This window comes from Pinus tabuliformis, chromosome Q, assembly GCF_031772625.1.
Source record: "Pinus tabuliformis cultivar Carrire ecotype Pingquan chromosome Q, CPIR1, whole genome shotgun sequence".
NCBI lineage: Eukaryota > Viridiplantae > Streptophyta > Pinopsida > Pinales > Pinaceae > Pinus > Pinus tabuliformis.
In genome coordinates, this window is record NC_142296.1 from 775,074,293 (window position 1) to 775,096,448 (window position 22,156).

Below are 22,156 nucleotides of genomic sequence, written 5' to 3' on the forward strand. Positions count from 1 at the left end.
CAAACCCCTCAACCCCATCCCATTATTATTACAATAAACACAATAATATATCACCGAGGAAAGAGTTCAAAATTGCGAAAACAAAAAACGCACAACAACCTCTGGTCCCAACATGACAGCATGAATGAAGTAGGCCTCTCATGTTGGAGATGATTTAGGGGTTATTCCATGGCCTTCTCTCCCTTTGAAACCCCCCAACCATCCCTGTAATAATTTATTATATTATCTTTAACGATGCTACTTTTACTCTCAATCTTTAACAGCTACCGGCCTTCCCTCTTCAAAACCCTTATATAGAGTGTTTTCTCTCCATCGACCTCAAAAACCCTTATATAGAGAGTTTTCTCTCCGTCGACCTCTTTGCCCTTTGCCTTCGAAGCATTTTTGCACAGTTAAATCCTTTGTCCAAAATCCTCGGGGTTTCGCATTCGTGTCTGATATTGGGCGAGTTTCTGGCATATTTTGGATCCATCGATTTCATTCGAGCCCTCCCTCTGTGCACTATCTGGTATTGGGATGGCTGAAACTCAGGAGGATCCTGTTCTTACACGGGCAGTAGATGACGATTCGAGAGAGAAGGAGGATGATGCCGGAAAGGAAGAGGACACTGGAGCTCAGGTTGCACCCATTGTTAAGCTTGAGGAGGTTATTGTCACCACGGGCGAAGAAGAGGAGGATGTCCTTCTTGACATGTAAATTTCTTAATCCATGGCTATTTCATGATTTTGTTTTCTCAGTTGAAAGTTATTTTCATGGCCTCTTCGGTGGCCCTTTTCCTGTGCACATAAATGGGACCTTGACTATAAGGAAGATGCATTTGGGCAGTTATTTACTTCTAATTTTTCTCCTTTTTAGTAAGATCTGTTTTTATCGGGTTCTCGATGTTTTGTTCGCCTGTTGATGATGATCAGATTTGTCATTTCAACGGGGTGCTGAAGAAACTCTATGGTAGATGCATTTAGCGGGCTATGGTTTGTTTTATCGGGTAATTAGGGTTTTGCTTTTCTGTGTATTTTGTGAGTTTCTTGTTGTTTTGATGTCCCATTGATATTTTGATCAGCATTTTTTGATCTCATTATGGTCTGTAATAATTGTTTTCCTATGTTGATAGGCTGCCGATGAAGATTTTTTCGGGGATGCATTTGATGGTTTATTTGTTATCATTGGGGGTTTTGTATTTTGACGAGTCTTTTTATATTTTGTTGAACTATAGGCCATCCTTTTTTCAATGTCTTTGAAGAATCTATGATGGTTTCTCTGTTATTCTGGTTTAGTGGGGGGTGTGATGGTCATTTGTTATTGTTAAGCATACGGGGTTTCATATTTTTTGGTTTTTGGATTAGCCATTGAATACTGAATTGGGCCTATTTGATAATCTGTCTTTTGGTTATTGGCATTAGGGTGATTTGTCTTTTTATGTTGTGAGGTGGTATGATTCAGGCATATGTCTGTTTTGGTCTTCTGTCAACTGTTTTCGTTGACTTTCTATGATGTTTTGAACAGGCTGTTGATCATTTCTGTACTTTATGGGGATGTATGGGATGAGCATTCTTTTGTTATTAAATAGTTGATGATTTGTATTCTTACATGTTTGATGTTATTATTGAGCTTTTTTGTGGGATCCTTTTCGGTAATGTTAAGGAATATCTCCTGTGTTTTTAATAGGTCGTTGGTAATTTATCTTTGAATGCATTTGATATGGTGGGATATTGCAGACGTTACTTCTAATGGATGCCATGGGCTCTTAAAATGATCCTAATGTAGTTTCATTGTTTATTAATATTCCCATTCTTTTTTATATGTTTGACCCTGCAGGAAGGCGAAGCTGTACAGGTTTGACAAGGATGGGAATCAATGGAAGGAGCGTGGTGTAGGAACAGTAAAGTTTCTTAAGCACAAGGATACTACAAAGGTTCGGCTGGTCATGAGGCAATCCAAGACATTGAAAATATGTGCAAACCATTTAAGTATGTAAATTTGTTTGTTTTTTTTTTTTGTGTAATTTCCCCCCTGAGATTGTAATAGCTTATCTTACGTCCAAGTTTTAAGAGGCTTTCTGTGCCGAGAATTTGTGTTGATCCTTATTATCTGGATTATATTGTTTTTTTTTTTTTTTGCCTTGCAGTTCATTCCCCAATGTCACTTCAGGAGCACGTAGGTAGTGATAAAACTTGTGTCTGGCATGCAACTGATTTCTCAGATGGGGAACTGAAGGAAGAACTCTTCTGCATTCGTCTTGGCTCTGTAGACAGTGAGCACTGTTCTTAGACTCTTCTAATCCTTGTTATGATCTTTTCTTTCTGTCTTGTATTTTTCTTTGATAAAATCAATGTTTGAGTACCTATATTCTTGGATCATTTCATTGAAGGGTTGATTTTGCATATGTTCTTAGGAAGCTTTTGTGCAGATTATAGTGGGTTGGTAAGGGATCCCCCTTCCCAAACACCCTATCAGCATAGTTAAGACTTGAGTTTAGGGTGGCTTTTATTATCTCTGGTAATAGCAAATGATACGGAGGATTGTGCATAACCCACCCCCTTTTTGATTCCAATAAGCAGAGGTGGTCACTATGGTAATCCGATTTCAATTTGTAGTTAGAAAATGGGGTCACAACTTTCCATATTTTTTGTTTTGTTTTGTCTTTTTACATCAAACAATAATATATTTATTAGAACCATAGTCAACTAAACAAACAGGAAACAATTTATTTGACAGGTGGAAGAAGTCATAGGCTTAGAGCAATTGAATTGTAGGCCATGCTTCTTGACAAATTGATGAACAGATGTCTCCTTACTTGAGATTTAGGTTGGCACCATGGCACCATCCTGTCCATCATTATATACTAATCTTGTCATTATCTTCTTCACTGTGAATGACTGGCCTGTTCCCTGCAAATAGATCTAGGCATAGAGGAGCCAATCCAAGAACAGTAATCTCTAGCACAAGACAATATTAATGATCTAAATACCTAATCCTGAAGCTTGAGTTTGATTTTTCTCTACTGGTTCTGAATCTCTGATTGAGAATCTCCCACTCGTCATTATCAAACCTTCTCCTTCATCATTGGCATCAGCTGCACTGCTGAGGTACTTTGGTTAGTTGTCATTTGACTTGAGAGCTTGAAGTTTCAAATGATTATAGTAACAGACAGCCAGAAAAGCCAGTCCACACCCACTCAAGTTTATGACTGTAACCTTTTCATTTATTACAGACAAAGATTATGTTATGAGCAGCCAATCCTTGACAAGACTAGCAACATTCATAGTCAAGGCTGAAGTCTTTCCTATCAGAAGAAACACTGCAAGATTAAGAGCCAAGGCACAAGCAGAAATGTCATGTAATCCAAATCAAAGGAAGAGACCCTGATTATCAGAAATGGGTATTCTACTAAGGCCCAGGGGGTGCTGAGAAAAACAAGGCAACAAGGAGCAACAAAGATGTGATGGGATTCAACTTAATCCCTTTTGATGTTCGTGGAATTTGTATGAGAACCAATTGGGTAGTCTCACATGCAACTACACTTAACTGGAGAATCACCTCCCATGCATTCATCTTGGCCTCCCCATAAGCTGAAATAGTAACTCCAATGGATATGGCCAACATATTGGCCTTGGGCTCACCATTATAAGCTTCTTTCTTCAGGGAAACCACAATCAAATACACAACAATGGGAATTAGAGCTTTCAGCATTTGAAATAATGATACAGAGAGGAAAACATAGGCAGAATTTGAAAACCAGAGACCCAAAGAATACACTTATCAATACTATGCGTTCAACGAGCTTGAAGACTCTTACAATAGCAACAGCCAGTGTTGAGTAGAAGCCCTTGTGAATCATGGTGGGACTGATCACACTAAAGTTGTCAAGCAATGGCAACTCCAATGGATATGGCTAACATATTGGCCATGGCCTCACCTTTATAAGATTCTTTCTTCAGGGGAACTGCAATCGAATGCATATCAAATGGGCACAAGAGCTTTCAACATTTGAAATATCGATACTTTGAGAGACATGCACCAAGGGCTGCATCATTTAGGATTTGTACTCAGTTTAGGTGTCATATTCAAGGGGAAGTTGTTATGCTTTCCACCACTTCATAGATTGTTAGAGTGATGAAACAAAAGAGGCTGCCTCTTGAGGCTAGATTATGTCATTCATATCAGCTGTGTTGTTGATGTCCTAGCTCAGCCAGGTCTTGCCAAAACTCTGTTGAGGTTCAAAATCTATTATAAACTGAAATGTCTTCACAAGAATTGACCTCATAAAATGCCATAATCACAAGATATGCCATACATGGCTGTGATTATGGCTCGCAAGACCCTTAGACTTTGAGCAATGAGGCTCGCAACATCACTTATGATTATGCACTCTACAATTCTGTGACCAGCTGAATGTCAAGCAATTGAACCGCGATTTAAATCCTATTTTGTCAACAATAAGTACTATACTTTGTCTTTATTTAGTGTAGAGAACCAAGCACTTATTCTGCTCATCTATAGAAGGGACAATGGTTGTTTGCCTATGAGGTATAAGGAAATCCTATCAGATGTTTTGTATTTTCGTATGGAATTGAATCATACTCCTGCACACTGTAACATTCATATATATCAACCTGTAGAGGCTTTAATAACACCTGGTATTCTGGTTAGTGATTTTATTGGACCTCATGTGCATATCCTACATGCACAGGATGGACTATTCATATGTTACAGGGTATTATTCTTATTATTTAGGGTTCACATCTTCAGGTGCTCAAGAACGATTACTAGAACAGTCAGTTAATTCTGCAATTTAAAGGATGAAAAAGGAGGTTATAGGAGTCTAGTTTTGGTTCTCATCCACAATGTCACACTAGTCTGCCTGGGCATGGTTCTCATGGTTTAATAGTGACTTGAGGAGTCATAATACCACAGATCACTAAACACGAACAACTAAGGTAGCCCAAGGACAATAGCCATCTTTACACATTAATTAACAGGTCTTATATTTATTATCCTGGGGGGTTTTAATACTTCCAAATGCTTAAAAAACAGTTAGCAGAGCATTCACATTACACATTCCAGCAATCTTTTCTATAAACCAACCAAATGCAGTCAGGAGAGCCCTCCTTTTAAACTATACAACCTTATTGTTAGTATGATCAACCTTATTTTAATATATAATGTGACAAACCGTATGTGACAGGCAGGTGGAAAACTTTTCTCGCAATTGACTAAGCGACGTCCTGCGAGCCAGACTTGAGACGGAAACCCTCGTCAGAAGTATATGCTTGGCTCTTTTCCAAACAAATGAAGAGTCAATGAGGTTTTGTGTAATCACTTCTGGTATCGTATTGGGTTAACCCACCCCCTTTTTGATTCCAATAAGCAGAGGTGGTCACTATGGTAATCCGATTTCAATTTGTAGTTAGAAAATGGGGTCACAAATTTCCATATTTTTTGTTTTGTTTTGTCTATTTACATCAAACAATAGTATATTTATTAGAACCATAGTCAACTAAACAAACAGGAAAAAATTTATTTGACAGGTGGAAGAAGTGATAGGCTTAGAGCAATTGAATTGTAGGCCATGCTTCTTGACAAATTGATGAACAAATGTCTCCTTACTTGAGATTTAGGTTGGCACCATGGCACCATCCTGTCCATCATTATACACTAATCTTGTCATTATCTTCTTCACTGTGAATGACTGGCCTGTTCCCTGCAAATAGCACCAATTCACTCTCTACCCATAGCTTGTAGTTGGGAACATCTACCTAGGACAATATCAAATTCACTCTCTACCCATAGCTATGGGTAGAGACCACATCGCTAGACAAAAGCAACAATTGTAATACAAATGTATGTGGTGTTTCTATTTGAGATAACAAAACACTAGAGAATCCCAAGAGTTTTCAATCAAGCCAACTCAAATCATTAGTAGGAGATTCATCCTCCAAGACCCAATGAAAGACTAGATCAACCTTATCAAATAAAATTGGATCTAGATCCTTTGCCTGCAATTGTTTTGTGAGCATCCAAATGTTGTAGTTGATGAAGACCAACTTCCCCAGTTGCTCATGCTCCAACATACTGCACTTTTTGCTCATATCCCTGTGCAAAACCCATTTTTTATAACAAACAACAAACCCCTTCAACGTCATTTGCATATAGGATTTTATATCAGCTGGGGAGAGAACTATGTTTTTGTCTTTTATAACAATCTCAAGATCACTCTCCATGAATTCAAAGACAATATGTAAATTCTGTTTGTGTGGATATGCATATATTAGTTGAATTATACTTGGATGCGAAAGCTCCTTCAATAATTTGATTTCTCTTAAAGCAATTACATTAACACCTTCTTTGGCTTTACCCAGATGGATTTTCTTTACTGCCACAATTTTGTTTGTCACAGTCTTTCAAAACAGTTTTAATCCAGAACTGGTTGTCTTTTTTTCTAGTTCTTGATATTTGTATGGGTTCCATAGGGTGGCAAGGCCTCTTGAGTCCCCTCTCGCACTGACTATTGCACCTTTGCTGCTGGCCCAACAAATTTGCTTAGCTTTTTCAAATTCATTTGCATCCATCTTTGTTTCATGAAGGAATAAAATGCCTGCTTTCTCAGTCCTTATTATATCCTTTACTGCCAGGGTTTTGATGGTGTTCCCCAAACCTCTTATATTCGAAGAAATTATTTTCATTGAGAGGTGCGCAGAGATGCTTTCTTCTCCTTGTCCCTGTATTTCATTGATTCCTTTCTGGCATTCTGCTGGTTTTTTGTGTTGCTGTTCTAATGTTTTCTGCTTGCCTAATATTTTCTCAATGGCAGTGGCATCATCTCTTTTCTCCTTGTGAGGTTTTCTTCCCATTTTTTTGAATCCCTTTTCAACATGCTCAAGATGTTCCCCATCAGCCCAGGAGTCTGATTTCTTCTACTTGTAGGAGGCGTTGATGTTCCTATTAGGATGAGGAACAGGAGACCCTTCATTGTTAAGAGGTTCAACTAGCGAGGTCTTCTCAATGAGAGATGAGTTAGCAGGGTCATGGGGTGAGGGGGCTGTGTTGTCCACTGAAGGTTTTTCTTTTTTATTGGAGAGGAAGATATGATAGGAGAGGTGTAAAGACTAACTAAATCAGCAGGAGGGTCATCTGCTTCAGGGCAAACAGATTCTGTTGTTTGGTTACCATGTCAGGAAGGGTAGTGAAAGGGTCAAAAGGGTTAGAAGGAGTGGTAGTTACAACCTCTTTCTTGAACGAAGATCCAGCTTTGACATGCCTTGCACATGTTTTCTTAGGGACATGACATTCTCCCGAGGGACTTACAACAGAGGTTTTGGACTTGCAATCATTGGCAAAGCGACCATATTCGTGACAAAGCTTGCACTTGTAATGGATCTGTTGATAATCCAGAGTCTGCTCATGGATTCAGTCTCCATTTTTGAGGATTATTTTCTCTGGAAGAGCTTGTTCTAGATCAACTTCAACACAAATACAAGGAAAAACATATTGTTTATGCTTCAGTTCAGAACTATCTAGAAACTTTCCAAGAGAGTTTCCTATGTAGATGGGGCTGTCAGTCTCCCAGCAAGGAAGAGGAAGACAAGGAAGTCAGACCCAGATAGGGTAAGGGTTGTGACTCAAATTTTTTCTGAAGGAAGCTCCGTGGTAGGAGCATTATCAGCTTTCTTTACAAATTTTGAGGAGAGGGAGGAACTGGTTTTGACTTTTTACCCCAACCACTAATTAAGGTGCTGAAAGCTGAGTCTGCTTGGAAACCTCCAGAACCCGATGATATTTCTTCTAACGTTGTTGGGTTATTCGATTGCGTATCTCGTACAAAGTGAGGAAGACAAGATTCGATTTTTTGAAGTGCGGGAGCAGTTGCAGAGCCCTTGGAGACAAAGCTTGAAAAAATTGAAATAGAGGCCTGTGTAGATAGTTAATCATTGAAATTTCTTAGTTTTATTGGCCGATCAGATGATTTGGCAGTGGACTGGATCTGTTTTTCCTTGTATTGTTGGTGAGATTTGTATATCTGGGAGAAGTGGTTGCTGATTTGGTGATTCAAGAAGAAATTGATAGATTTCTGAGTGTTTTGCCACAGAGATTGGGTAGATTAATCAGAAATCCATATTCATGTGTTTCACTGTTGATTTTGTGTAGATTTATCAAAATCTGTGGGATTTTTGACTGTTTAAGAGCAGATTTTTGGAAATGTTTGTGTTTTGTTCTTGTTTGAGGGCAATTTTTTCACAAATCTATGTGATACGTGGCTGCCTACTGGTGTTGAGAGCCCATATACAATGGTTTGTCCTCAAGATTGTAGAGTGAGGGAGGGAGGAAAGTCTATTTTGAATTTTCAGCATTTTACTATGTTTCAGTGTCTATTTCTGCATTTATGACCTGTATCACTGGCCTTTTTACCCAACATCATGTTGTAAGGTAGCCATGGAATTTTTGGCAAATGCTACATGCATGTGTAAGCAACATATGTTTGTCATATTTGAGTAGAGGTGCTTGGTTGATATTGTCCTAGGTAGATGTTCCCAACTGCAAATAGCACCAATTCCATTTCCTGAGGCATCACATTCCAAAATAAAGGTTTTTGTGAATTTTGGCATAGCTAAGGCCAGTGCTTGGCACATTACCTCTTTAAGATGTTCAAAGGACTTCATTGCTTCTGGAGTCCATGAAAATGCATCTTTCTTCAATAATGTTGTTACAAGTGCTTCTATTCTCCCATAATTCTTAACAAACCTGCAATAATACCCTGTCAACCCGAGAAATTCTCGAAAGCTTGAGTTTGATTTTTCTCTACTGATTCTGAATCTCTGATTTAGAATCTCCCACTCATCATTATCAAACCTTCTCCTTCATCATTGGCATCAGCTGCACTGCTGAGGTACTTTGGTTGGTTGTCATTGGACTTGAGAGCTTGAAGTTTCAAATGATTATAGTAACAGACAGCCAGAAAAGCCAGTCCACACCCACTCAAGTTTATGACTGTAACCTTTTCATTTATTACAGACAAAGATTATGTTATGAGCAGCCAGTCCTTGACAAGACCAGCAACATTCATAGTCAAGGCTGAAGTCTTTCCTATCAGAAGAAACACTGCAAGATTAAGAGCCAAGGCACAAGCAGAAATGTCATGTAATCCAAATCAAAGGAAGAGACCCTGATTATCAGAAATGGGTATTTTACTAAGGCCCAGGGGGTGCTGAGAAAAACAAGGCAACAAGGAGCAACAAAGATGTGATGGGATTCAACTTAATCCCTTTTGATGTTCGTGGAATTTGTATGAGAACCAATTGGGTAGTCTCACATGCAACTGCACTTAACTGGAGAATCACCTCCCATGCATTCATCTTGGCCTCCCCATAAGCTGAAATAGTAACTCCAATGGATATGGCCAACATATTGGCCACGGGCTCACCTTTATAAGCTTCTTTCTTCAGGGAAACCACAATCAAATGCACAGCAATGGGAATTAGAGCTTTCAGCATTTGAAATAATGATACTGAGAGGAAAACATAGGAAGAATTTGAAAACCAGAGACCCAAAGAATACACTTATCAATACTATGGGTTCAACTCAATTCCTCACTGTAGGATCTTATATAGTGGGGAAGAGTCAGCTTAGTGTTCTCGATCAGTGATTCCCCTTATGAGGAGGTGTCACATCCATTAGTACAATTTTCTCTTTGAAGACCAATAAATTCCCTTTCGGTAAAGCCTTGGTGAGAATATCTGCAATCTTCTCAGCTGTCCATATGTGATGGAGTCGAATGACTCCTCCATATTAGAAAATGTAACTAGGTTTGGTCTTCATTAATGTATTTGAGTCATCATAAAATGTACTTGTCAAAAAAATAAATATTTTATTATTATTATTATTATAACAATGACTTATTAAAGCATGGGTTTCATGCTTGGGTCATCATTATATTAGTCAAAGTCCCCATTGTGGACTCCTAGGATTAATATTGAGTTTATAAAGTCATTGTATATTCAAAGAGACCATTCTTGGGCTTTTGAATCATGTAAAAAGGTTTACCATTGAGTCAAATATAATTTATGTAACCTCCACAGAGATCAAGTCGGCCTAAGGACACCAATTTGACCTCACTTGGAGCCTATAAATAGAAGGAAGTCGAATTCATTTGGAGCATATCATCTCAAGCTAGTCTGATGTCCCTAAGGAAGTTAGAGAAGTGCGAAGTGGGTCTAAGGAAGAAAAAGGAAGCGCAAGTTGGGTCAAGTCCAAGGAGAAGAAGAAGATTGAAATTCTGGAGCCTCCCTCTCTGTATTTCGTGCCCTAGTTTGGGAGATCAAAGTCTTCCAAGTTTTGTTGTTGCCTGATGTTGGAAGCTACTGCATAGTCGAAGTTGTTGGGAAGGAAGTGTTGCTGGAAAATGGTCGAAGATCTGGGAGGTTGACTTGGTGTGGATGAAAGGTTTGGTATTTTTCTAGTGTGGAGAGTCTCAAAGAATACTATTGAAAGGAAGGGAATTTTTTGACTGGGTTTTCCCCTCGAGGGGGATTTTCCCTAGCATAGTGCCTACATATTGTGTCTCTTGTTTTGTGATATTAATACATACATAATATGGTAATTTCTTGATGAAATATAAGATAATAAAGAAGTAAAATAAGTCAACATAACTCACAAGTAATTATCAAGTAAGAGGAATCAAACCCTAATTGATTTCCAACATGGTATCAGATCTAAGGTCAGGAAAAGTTGAAGATCACTTTATTGGCATGGATTCTCCCTCTCTGATTAACTACATAAGAATGGGTATCAAAACTACTAGAATTTGGCTCAAGAATGTCATCCATTAATTATTCGACAAGGTCAAAAGTCAAGGATTCTTGGTTGCTCTTACAAGTTCTCTTAATGATGACAATGCGTGGATCATTGATAGTGGAACACCAAGACACATGACAGGAGAAATTAAACAAATTCATACACTATCAAAGGAGCCATCTTCTCATGCAGTGGAATTGGGTGACAACAAAAGATATGTTGTTAGAGGTCTGGGATCAACATCATTGAAGCTAGAAAATGGATCGAAGCTTCACCTCAACAACATTCTATATGTTACAGGTTTGAAAAAGAATTTTATTTCTATTTATTGTTTAGAAGATAAAGGGGAAATAATTCAATTTGTTGATGGGTAAGTATTGGTTTGGGGAAAAGACTCTAGCATTCATAAAGCTAGTGCTATTAGAGTTCGTGAAGGAAGCCTTTACAAAGTCATTGCACCACTTCCTTAAGCTTTGGTTCATATGGAAATCAATCCCACTGAGATATGGCATAGGAGGGATGATCATCTACATTATAAGGTCATCCCTACTCTTAGTCAATTGGTTCATGGTATTTCCAATATAAAGTTAGATCATGAAGATGTGTACAAGAGATTCTCTTTGGGAAAACATACAAGAAAGCCATTTTCAAATAGTGAAACTAGGTCTAAAGAGATATTATACCTCATACATTCTAATGTGTGTGGGCAAATGTCTGACAAATCACTTGAAGGTCATATCTACTATGTAACATTCATTGATGACCATTTTAGAAAGACATGGCTCTACCTTCTCAAAACAAAATATGAATTATTTGATAAGTTTAAGGAGTGTAGGTCCAAAGTGGAAACCCTAATCGAAAGAAAGATAAAAACTCTAAGGTCCAACAATGGTGGGGAGTACACTTCTAAGGAATTGATTACCTATTGTAAGGAAGGAGGTATTAAGAGGGAGCTCATTGTTCCCTACTATCCTAAACAAAATGGATTGGCCGCAAAGGAAGAATAGGCCAATTGAAGAATGAATTCAAACAATGCTCCTTGATCAAGACCTACAAAAATTCTTATGGGGAGAAGCAACAATGACAACCTTGTATGTTCAAAATAGAAGTCCTCATAAAAGTCTTGATAATACAACACTCGAAGAATTATTCACAGGAAAGAAGCTGAGTGTGGATCATGTATGAATCTTTGGAAATCTAGCATACATCCATGTTACAAAGGACAAGCGAAAGAAGTTGGAATCTACAAATATCAAGGGAATATTTGTTGGATATAGTCTCTCCTCAAAAGCATATAGAATATACATTTAATAAGGAAGACATATTAAAGTAAGCAGGGATGTCATATTTGATGAAAATCAAGCATACAAGAAATCAAAGGATATTCCTATTGATTTTGATCATGAAGAAGTTCCCATATTTGAAGAAGAAGAAGTTCATCATGAAAACCCTACCACAAATCAAGAAGAAGAAGAAGGACCAAGTGAGTCTATTCAATCAGTGGTCATCTAAACCACAAGGAAAAGGCCAAATTGGTTAAAATCTACATTAGAATATGCTAAAGGACATGAAGTTATGAAAGGAACCTTCAGATAAAGTAAGAAACCAGAAAGATATTCTAGTTATACTGCATACATGACAAAGTTAATTGAAGTTTAACCATCTACATTCAAGGAAGTTTCTCATCAAGAGGTTTGGAAGAAAGCAATGTAGGAAGAATATCAATCCATCATGAAGAATTGGGTTTGTGAAATCATTCCTAGACCTAGTGAAAAATTGGTTGTCACCTCCAAATGGACTATAAGATCAAACATAATGTTTATGGAAGTATAGACAAGTAGAAAGCGAGATTCGTTGCAAGGGGTTTCTCTCAAAAGGAAGGAATTTATTTTGCTCCCATAACAAGGTACACTACCATTAGATCTTTGGTTTCATTGGCTACTACAATGGGTTGGAATATCCATCAAATGGACATGAAGACCACATTTCTGAATGGAACCATTGATGAGTAGTGTATATCGAAAAACCCAAAGGATTTTAAGTTAATAGCAGGGACTCTCATGTTTGCATACTTAAGAAGGCCCTATATGGTTTGAAGCAAGCACCTAGGGCATGATGGATGCATATATACTTAGAATTAGGTTTGTGAGAGTTATGCTAATCCAAATATCTACATCAAGGCCATGAATAATGAGCCTGCCATTGTTCTACTATATGCGGATGATTTATTCATCACAGGTGTGGAGCGAATAATTCAAGAATGTAAGGAATTGTTGGTAGCTGAATTTGAAATGAAGGATCTAGGAATGATGCACTATTACATGGATCTATAAGTATGAAAGAGATGTGGGGAGATATATTTGGGGCTACTCCTATGATCACTAATCTCAAGAAGTTGAGAGGCTCTAGCTCTAGTCTTGTGGTTCCTACCTCCTATTGATAGTTGGTGGGTTTCCTAATGTATCTGGTAAATACTAGGCTAGATATATGTTTTGTAGTAAACATTCTTAGTTAGTTTCAGCTAGAGCCTCATCATGATCACTGGATAACTGCAAAATATATATTGAGGTATCTTCATGGCACTATACATCGCTACATAAAGTATGATAGTAAGGAAGTAAAGCTAACTGGTTTCACAGATTCTGATTGGGGTGGTAATGAGATCGATGGAAGGAGAACTATCAGGATGTTTTTGTGTGGGAGCTTCTATGATCCCATGGATGAGTAGGAAGAAAGATCCTGTTACTTTAAGTAATGTTGAGGCATAATATGTAGCTGCATGTGAAGTAGGAAAGGAGGTCATTTGGTTAAGGAAGCTTCTGGCATATTTGTTCGAGAAGTCTCGAGGTCCTATTGTGATTAATTGTGACAATCAAAGTTGTATCAATATGTCTAGAGATCCCATGTTTCATGCTAGAATGAAGCATATCAACAATAAGTTCCACTTTATTAGGAACCTGGTGTAGGATGGGATCATGCAGTTGGAGTATGTCTCAACAAATGAACATTTAGTAGACATACTAACAAAGGCTCTTCCTAATAACAAGTTTTAATATCTAAGAAACCTGCTTGGTTTAGTAGATATTGTGGATTGTATTGATGATAAGATATTGGAAGAGATTTGTTGAGGCTTTGTGAGTGAAGCATTGCCTGGGAGGACATCTGGCCGACACTTTGTGTTGATCTCTATGTCCTAAAGTAGGGAAGGTGGCATGATTCATAGAGGTTTGACCATGGATATGTACCTAGGTACTTGGTTTGGTGGTTAGCAAGTAAGCACGAGGGTACCTAGAGAGGCTGAAAGCTTGAGTCCACCTTATTCACAATTGGATAGATTGCCTTGGTCAAGAATCTAGTATGTGGAATTGCGGTGCCTAAATTGATGAGAGATCAATGGGTAGATTGCCCTGGTAAGGCATCTCATCCGTGGCATTGCGGTGCCTAAATATCTTCATTGTTCGCATAGTTTGAGATATTCCATTGTATTTTTATATTATGAATACCTCATTGGTTAAGAGGGATTGTTGGAAAATGTAACTAGGTTCAATCTTCATTAATGTATTTGAGTCATAATAAAATGTACTTGTCAAAAGAATAAAGAAAATAATTTTTATTATTGTAACAATGACTTATTAAAGCATGGGTTTCATGCTTGGGTCATCATTATATTAGTCAAAGTCCCCATTGTGGACTCCTAATATTAATATTGAGTTTATAGAGGCATTGTACATTCAAGGAGACCCTTCTTGGGATTTGAATCATGTAAACATGTTTACTATTGAGTCAAATATAATTTATGTAACCTTCACATGAAGTCGGCCTAGAATATATCAAGTTGGCCTAAGGACACCAATTCAACCTCACTTGGAGCCTATAAATAGAAGGAAGTCAAATTCATTTCGAGCATACCATATCAAGCTAGTTCGATATCCTTAAGGAAGTTGGAAAAGTGAGAAGTGGGTATAAGGAAGCAAAAGGAAGTGTGAGTTGGGTCAAGTCTAAGCAGAAGAATAAAATCTAAATTTTGGAGCCTCTCTTTCTCTATTTCGTGCCCTAGTTTTGGAGATCAAAATCTTCAAATTTTGTTGCTACCTAATGCTGGAAGCTGGTGCATAGTCGAAGTTGTTAGAAAGGAAGTGTTGTTGGAAAAGGGTCGAAGATTTGGTAGGCTAACTTGGTGTGGAGGGAAGGTTTGGTCTTTGTCTAGGGTGAAGAGTCTTAAAGAATACTAGTGAAAGGAAGAGTAGTTTTTGACTGAGTTTTCGCCTCGAGGGGAGTTTTTCCCTGACATAGTGCCTACATCTTGTGTCTCTTGTTTTGTGATCTTCATACATACATAATATGGAAATTTCTTGATGAAATATTATATAATAAAGAAGTAAAATAAGCCAACATAATTCACAAGTAATTATCAAGTAAGAGGATTCAAACCCTAATTGATTTCCAACACCCTCTACACCATGTCTCGAATTAAGTGATATCAAATATCTATGTGCTTGGAAATGTAATGAAACATGAGATTCTCTGCCATATGGATCCCTCTCTTGTTGTCACATATATCACTATAGTTTCAAGTACCTACTCAAATAACTCTCCAAAGAGATTCCTCAACCAAATGGATTCACAACTAGCCATAATAGCAGTAATGTACTCTTCCTCGACAATACTCAATGCTATAGACTTCTGCTCCCTGTTCATCCAAGATATCATGGCAGATCCAAGGATAAAAAAACATCCATACGTACTCTTCCCTTTGAAAATGTTTCCTACCCAATCAACATCAGTGTATCCATGAATTCGAACATCTCCGACAAAAATCTTAGAACAAGTGTGATTGTCCCATGAAAGTGTCTCAAAATGTGATTGGAAGCAATCCAATCTGCATGGAGAGGCTCAGTCATGAATTGACTCAACGTATTCACTGTGTAGCATATGTCCAGACGGGTGTTCACTAGGAACATCGTAGCCCCAATCAATCATCTATACTTGGATGGATTCACCAAATCAGGTCCTACAGCCTCTCCACATAACTTCTTGACATTCATTTCCATCGGTGTGGGTAGGGACTTGTATTATGTTTCATTACAAATCTCTCCAAAAAATTCACAACATATTTTCCTTATGAAAGGAAAATATCATCGGGCCTTTGCCACACCTCAAGGCCTTGAAAGTAGTGCATGAGTTGGAGATCGTTCATCTCGAATTGAGAGGCTATCTCCATATTACACTCAATCATTAGGGCTCACTACCTATCAAGAATTGATCCTCAACATATGAAACCAAAATCAATGACATACCTTGGACTACGTTGAAGTAGAGGTTGGGATCGACATTGCTTCTTGTGAATCCAAACTTCACCAAATAACTATCTATGCAGGCGTACGATGCTTTGGGGGCTTTCTTCAAACCATACAATGCCCTTCTTCAACATGCAAACATGTGCCTTTCAATCCTATACTTCACATCCTTGTGGTTTCTCAACGTACACTTCTTCTTGTGGCATGCAATGAGGAATGCCATCTTTATGTCCATCCGATGAAGGATCCCTCCTTTACTTGTGGCAAGGGAAACTATTGAACGAATGGTTGTATATTAAGCCACAAGTTCAAATATATTGTCATAATCGTCTCCCTCCTTTTGGGGCAATCCTCAGGCCATGAACCTTGCTTTATATTTCTCAATGCTACCATCAACTCCATGTTTAATCTTGAAGATCCACTTTGAAGTCACCATAGATTCCCCCCTTGGTCTCAGCACAACATCACATATATCATTCTTCATGATTGATTCATATTCTTTGGCCATAACATCCTTCCAAACTTGTTCTTTCACAACTTCTTGAAAGGTGGGAGGTTCAGTTTGTATCATAGTGCTTATGGTTGCAACATATCCATGGTATCTTCACAACTTCTTCCTTTCTCTAAATGATCTTCAAATGAGAACTCATCTCTCATCATCTTGTATTGTGTCACAGAGCCAAAGTGGCCTCTTCCTAGTAGGAGGATCACATGGAGGGGGATCTAAGGGATTCATAGGCTCCATGGGATCAACAATTCCTGTATAATATTCAGGCATGGAAGGACCATCTAAAATATCCATATCATCATTCTTCTCAGGAGTAGGAGGCAAAGGAATGTCCCTTGCTTTCCCAATGGTAACATCTTCATCTAACATTACATCCCTGCTAATTTCAACCTTCCTTTAACCAAGAATATATATTCTAAATGCTTTAGAATTTTCAAAATATCCAACAAACGTACCTTTTCTTCCTATGGCTTCCAATTTTTTTTTTTTTTTTTTCCTTTGGCACATGAAAATAAATGGGGCAGCCAAAGATACAGAGATGGCCAACATCAAGCTTGACACCTGTGAACACTTCTTTGGGGGTCTTTTAGTCAAATTATTGATGAGGCACCCTGTTTTGAACATATACGGAATCATTTGTTGCTTCTCCCCAAAGGAACTTTCGAAACTTTTGATCATGAAGCATGGCACGAGCAAATTCTATAACGGACTTATTCTTTCTTTTTGCCACTCCATTTTGTTTGGGAGTATAGGAAACAATTGTCTCTTTCTTGATACCTTCCTTCTTGCAAAAATCAATGATCTCCTTTGATATGTACTCTCCACCATTTTTAGACTTAAATATTTTTATTTTATTCCTTGTTTTCTTTTCAACCAAACCTTTGAACTCCTTGAACTTTTCAAAGGATTCATCCTTGAGCTTCAAATAATATATCCACATCTTTCTTGATAATTCATCAATATAGGTGATGTAGTAAAGATGGCCATCAATAGAACACATAAGAGTTTGATCACATATGTCAGAATAAATGAGACAGAGGATTTCATTTGAATTGTTCTCACTAGAGGGGAATGGACCTCTTGTCTTCTTTCCATTGGCACAACCTGGACAAACTCCATCATGTTGGGCTTTAACCTTGGGAATCCATGAGACCGATTTTTCCGATTTCAGGATAGCATCATTATTTAGATGGGCTAATATTTGGTGCCATAGCTCACTTAGATGATTAGTATCATCGACCAATGCTAGAAGAGGTCTACCAGTGACCCTGTTGATTCCTTCAAATATCTATCCCAATGTGAATGCATCTCTCATAGGTGATCCAACAAGCTAAGTAAGAACCTTTCCCTTGATGAAGGAAACCCTCATCCCTTTGTCTTCTAAAGCGGATATTGATACCAAATTATTCTTCAAACTCGACATATACATTACATCATGGAGAAAAACATATTCCCTGGAATCCAAATGAAATTTGACAAATGCAAAACCTTTGACAGGATGAGTGAAGTTGTCTCCAAGAATGATTTTCAAATTGGACTCCCTCTCTACCAAATTAGAGAGAACTTCCTTATGCCCAAATAAATGATGATTGGCCCCACTATCAACCAACTAACTATCCCACGAATTTGGAGGAGAATAACTAGTTAAGGTAGAAATAAGAATGTATTTAGATTGATTTGTAACATTACTTTCAAACCTAGAGAATCTTGACTTCTTTTGGGGATGACGATCTTCTTCATGCTCACTTGGAGCATCTCTTCTTATTATTTCATCTCTTCCATTGCGATCATTCCTTCGGTCATCTCTTCTTCTTTGGTCATCAAACCTGTTGTTGCTGCTTCTAATGTTGTAGCGTGGACCATTGTTCTTCTCGTGGAAATCTCGAGCACAATGACCCTTCATGTGGAAATTGTAGCATTCAATGTGAGATGATGTAATATCATTTCTTCTCTTTGTATCTTGAGGTGGAGGCTTTCTTGAATTTGATGGACCTCCTTTTCCTTTCTTCTTCTTGTGTTGAGTGACGAATGTTGTGGGCTCTCCATATTCATGTTTTTCAATCCTTCCTCTTGATATCATCCTTGAATATTCTTGAGTGAGATTTCCAAAAATTTCATCGAATGACATGAGGGTATTATTGTTTATTATAGTAGTAATGAAGGTTTCCAAAATAGGAGGGAGACCTCTTAGAGTCACAATCACTAATTCCCTATCAGATATAGATTCCTCAAATATTTGCAATTGATCTCGGAGACAAGATATACTCATAATCTAGGATTGCACAAACTCCCCTTTTTTCATCTTTGTGCCTTTGAGTTGATATTTCAAGGAGATGATTTCATTCAAATTGTTGACTTCATACATGTCTTTAAATTTCCTCAAATTTCCAACATATGAAAGTAAGCTATTTTGTAAACCATGAACTATAATTTGTTTTTCTTTTAACTCACCTTTCTTATGCTTGTTCTTGGCATCAACATAATCATTCTCCGAAGGCTCAGGTACTTTTCCTTAAATGTAATAAAAACATCATTGTTGTCAACTATGATCTCGAACCTGATTTTTCATCGAGCAAAGTTAGATGAGTCATCCAACTTCTCATGTTACTTAAAGAAAAAGGAAGAAATATTGACTTGACTATATAGGCTCCTTCAACTTTATCAAACATGATTGCTTCAATGCTTGTCTCCTTTTGGGCTTGTACTTCATCTTAGCTCTGAAACCATGTTAATTTTTAGATTGACATATGTTGTTTCAATTACTTTAGCCCAATTCAGTTATTCAATTAGTAATATTTATTAATATTTCCAATCATCAAAAGTAATTGAAGATAGAAAAATAAATGCAATAAAAAAGGAGACAATAAACACATCAATAAGAGACACCAGGTTTGGTCAAAGACCAGGGAAAAATCCCAAAAGGGGGAAAACCCTTTGAAATTATTCTTCTATTAGATTGTAATAAAATGTTCAGAGGAGAGTATAATGAGCCCAATACAATATCATGCAACAAAATTATCCCAACAATATTCAGAAATATGTTTTTGGCATCAATATAGATCAAAGGAAACCTTTCCTTTTTGCGGTCAACTGTGGTTAGTTGCGATAAAATGTCAAATTGTATCCCTACTTTTCAGTCGCAGGGAGAAGGAGGTATGTGAGTGAATGAGAGTTTCCAGTCTCTCCCTTGAGCTTGTAAGCCAATGACTATAACTGAATATTTCCTTTGACGAGCCAACGACTGTAACCCAAAAACCCTAGAAACACATGCGAGCTTCAAACCTTGTAATCTTAGAGCTTTGCAAACCTCTTTCGTCAACCCAACCTCAGACCTGTGCAAACCGATCAATGAAAAAGAGAAGAAGAATATGCTTGGTGATATCCAAATGAGCTTGAGGTAACTTGTATTTACAGGATTCCAAAAGGGACCAATTTCCTATTAAGGCCAACCTATCCAAATGTGCATATGTTGTATTTTCTTCATAAGTTCACTTTCCCTTTCGATTTGAGTGCTTCAATAGTCAAAATTGGTCATCTCGAAAAGAGGAATCTAGTTCCATGGATGGAAATTGTCACTGAGCTTCCAAATTAAAATTATCTTTGGGCTCAAGAAAACACTTCTTATATTTATTACTAGTTGAAATGGTACTTCTCTACACATCAAACCTATTCACTTGCGGTTGTATTATCTTGGTGCTTTGTACTCAGTTACAATGTAAAAATATTATATTTAATTTGTCACCACTAGAATCTCTTATCTATCACACCTTCTTCTTTTGAGCTCATATTTATCTTAGTGCAATCCAGATCATTTAATTTTCATACAACTGGTCATTATCCACCACTTATAATTATGAGATTAGATCCCTGTCTCTCTCACTTCTCAATTGTCCAACTACACAATTATTTCTTTAATTTTGTAGAGAGATTCAACGTCAAATCCTTTGATGTAAATGTGGTTCAAGCCTTAGCCTTTTTCTGAATGTCATATGCCCGAGGCTAGAACGATGGACTTATTGTGCTCTACCTTAATGCCTGAAGTGTTGTTTAAATGACCCAAAGACTCAATCATAATCCCTTTATTAATAACACATAAAAGATTTGAAAACACGACCCTTGGTGCATTTTTTGATACCTTGACAGATTTGTTAGTCGATAATAACATTCTCGTCTCGTGCTTTATTGATGTTGGTCTTGTCCTCTGGAAACCTCTGCGAACTCCTTTAGCTCTGGGTGGGATGTAAAACTTCATGTTTTTTTATGGAGAAGTTTCCCATCTTATGACCTCTGTCTCTTAGAACTACCAACCATTGTGTCTACCTAGATCTCTTGAAGTGAGATGATGTCATCATATGTCACTTGATTACCACATGTTACCTCCTCATTGGTCCAGTGGTTTTCCATCTGTCCTCGTGTCATTTGTCATGAATTAACTCTATCCCCTACTCCCATTCTGTGGCTTGCCTTTTATATAAAACAATTTACACTAGTCTCAGGACGAGACATGAATATTATTGTCATATGGCAAGAGAAAATTCCCTCTCTCAACCTCTCTTTTCGTGGGACAACGAGACTATGGGATGCTTTCCACCATGCACTAACTATCAACCAGACTCCCAAGGTGTGTTTCCATGGCATTGATGGAACCATGACGACCTGTAATTCTACCAACCTTAAACTGGCCATAAATCCACAACCCTTAGGAGTTTTTTGGTGTGTGGTATATCATTGGAAAGGTCTCCTAGAGGAATTTCCATATATGCACTTTGTAGGGTAATTTGACTTGATATTTTTCCCATAAACTGTCTGCAACGACTAGGTCTCTGAACCATGCAACCACCAATCATAGTAATACTATTTTTAAGGATTGCTTAATTATTCTTCTATTATGAGGGTTATCCACTAATGACCTAAACAACCAACTTAATGTTTCCCTTGACATCAATTGCTGCACAACATCAATATCCAAGATCAATCATAGGTTCCAATCAGTGACAACATTGTGTCCAGCAATATCCAACATCGTTTCCAATAATGTCCCCTTTGGCATGATGGAAAATGTGCCAAACTTGTCCAAGGAATTGATGAAAATCAGTAGGAAACAATAACACACAACATGCAACATCGCTCCCACTAACACCAATCAGGCTCACTCTACTTCTACTTTCAATATTCCCCCTGAATGTGATACTTACCATGGCGGATTATACATTATGCATGTTTCGCTTTGAACTATCCTCTTTGTGCCACAAAACCATACATCTTTTCCCTTTGTCACATGCTTCTTCATAGCTTCTTCTCCTCTTGTTTTGGCTGTTCACATTTATTCTACCCCTTTCCATTCAGGAAATGCATCATCTTCTCCCCCTAGGGTCCACTATGATGAGCTATGTTTAAGTGTGATATATTCTCCCCCTTTCACATTAATGGAAAAGGATATATAGAACTAATATATCACCCCCGGAGATCATACCTTGTCACAACAAAATGTGCGAATAAATGACAACTCTTCCTATAAACATATAGATAGCATAAAAAACTTTACATTGTATTGTTCTTCTCT

At 37.7% G+C, this 22,156-nt stretch overlaps 1 protein-coding gene across 1 annotated transcript; it reads left to right on the top strand.

Moving 5' to 3' along the window:
• The first annotated feature begins 317 nt into the window (after nucleotides 1–317).
• LOC149221781 (ran-binding protein 1 homolog c-like) lies at nucleotides 318–2,364 on the top strand. Its single transcript, XM_089383033.1, has 3 exons — nucleotides 318–692; nucleotides 1,816–1,967; nucleotides 2,126–2,364. The coding sequence occupies exons 1-3, from the start codon at nucleotides 517–519 to the stop codon at nucleotides 2,266–2,268; spliced, it is 471 nt and encodes a 156-aa protein (XP_089239159.1). The 5' UTR covers nucleotides 318–516; the 3' UTR covers nucleotides 2,269–2,364.
• The last annotated feature ends 19,792 nt before the right edge of the window (nucleotides 2,365–22,156 follow it).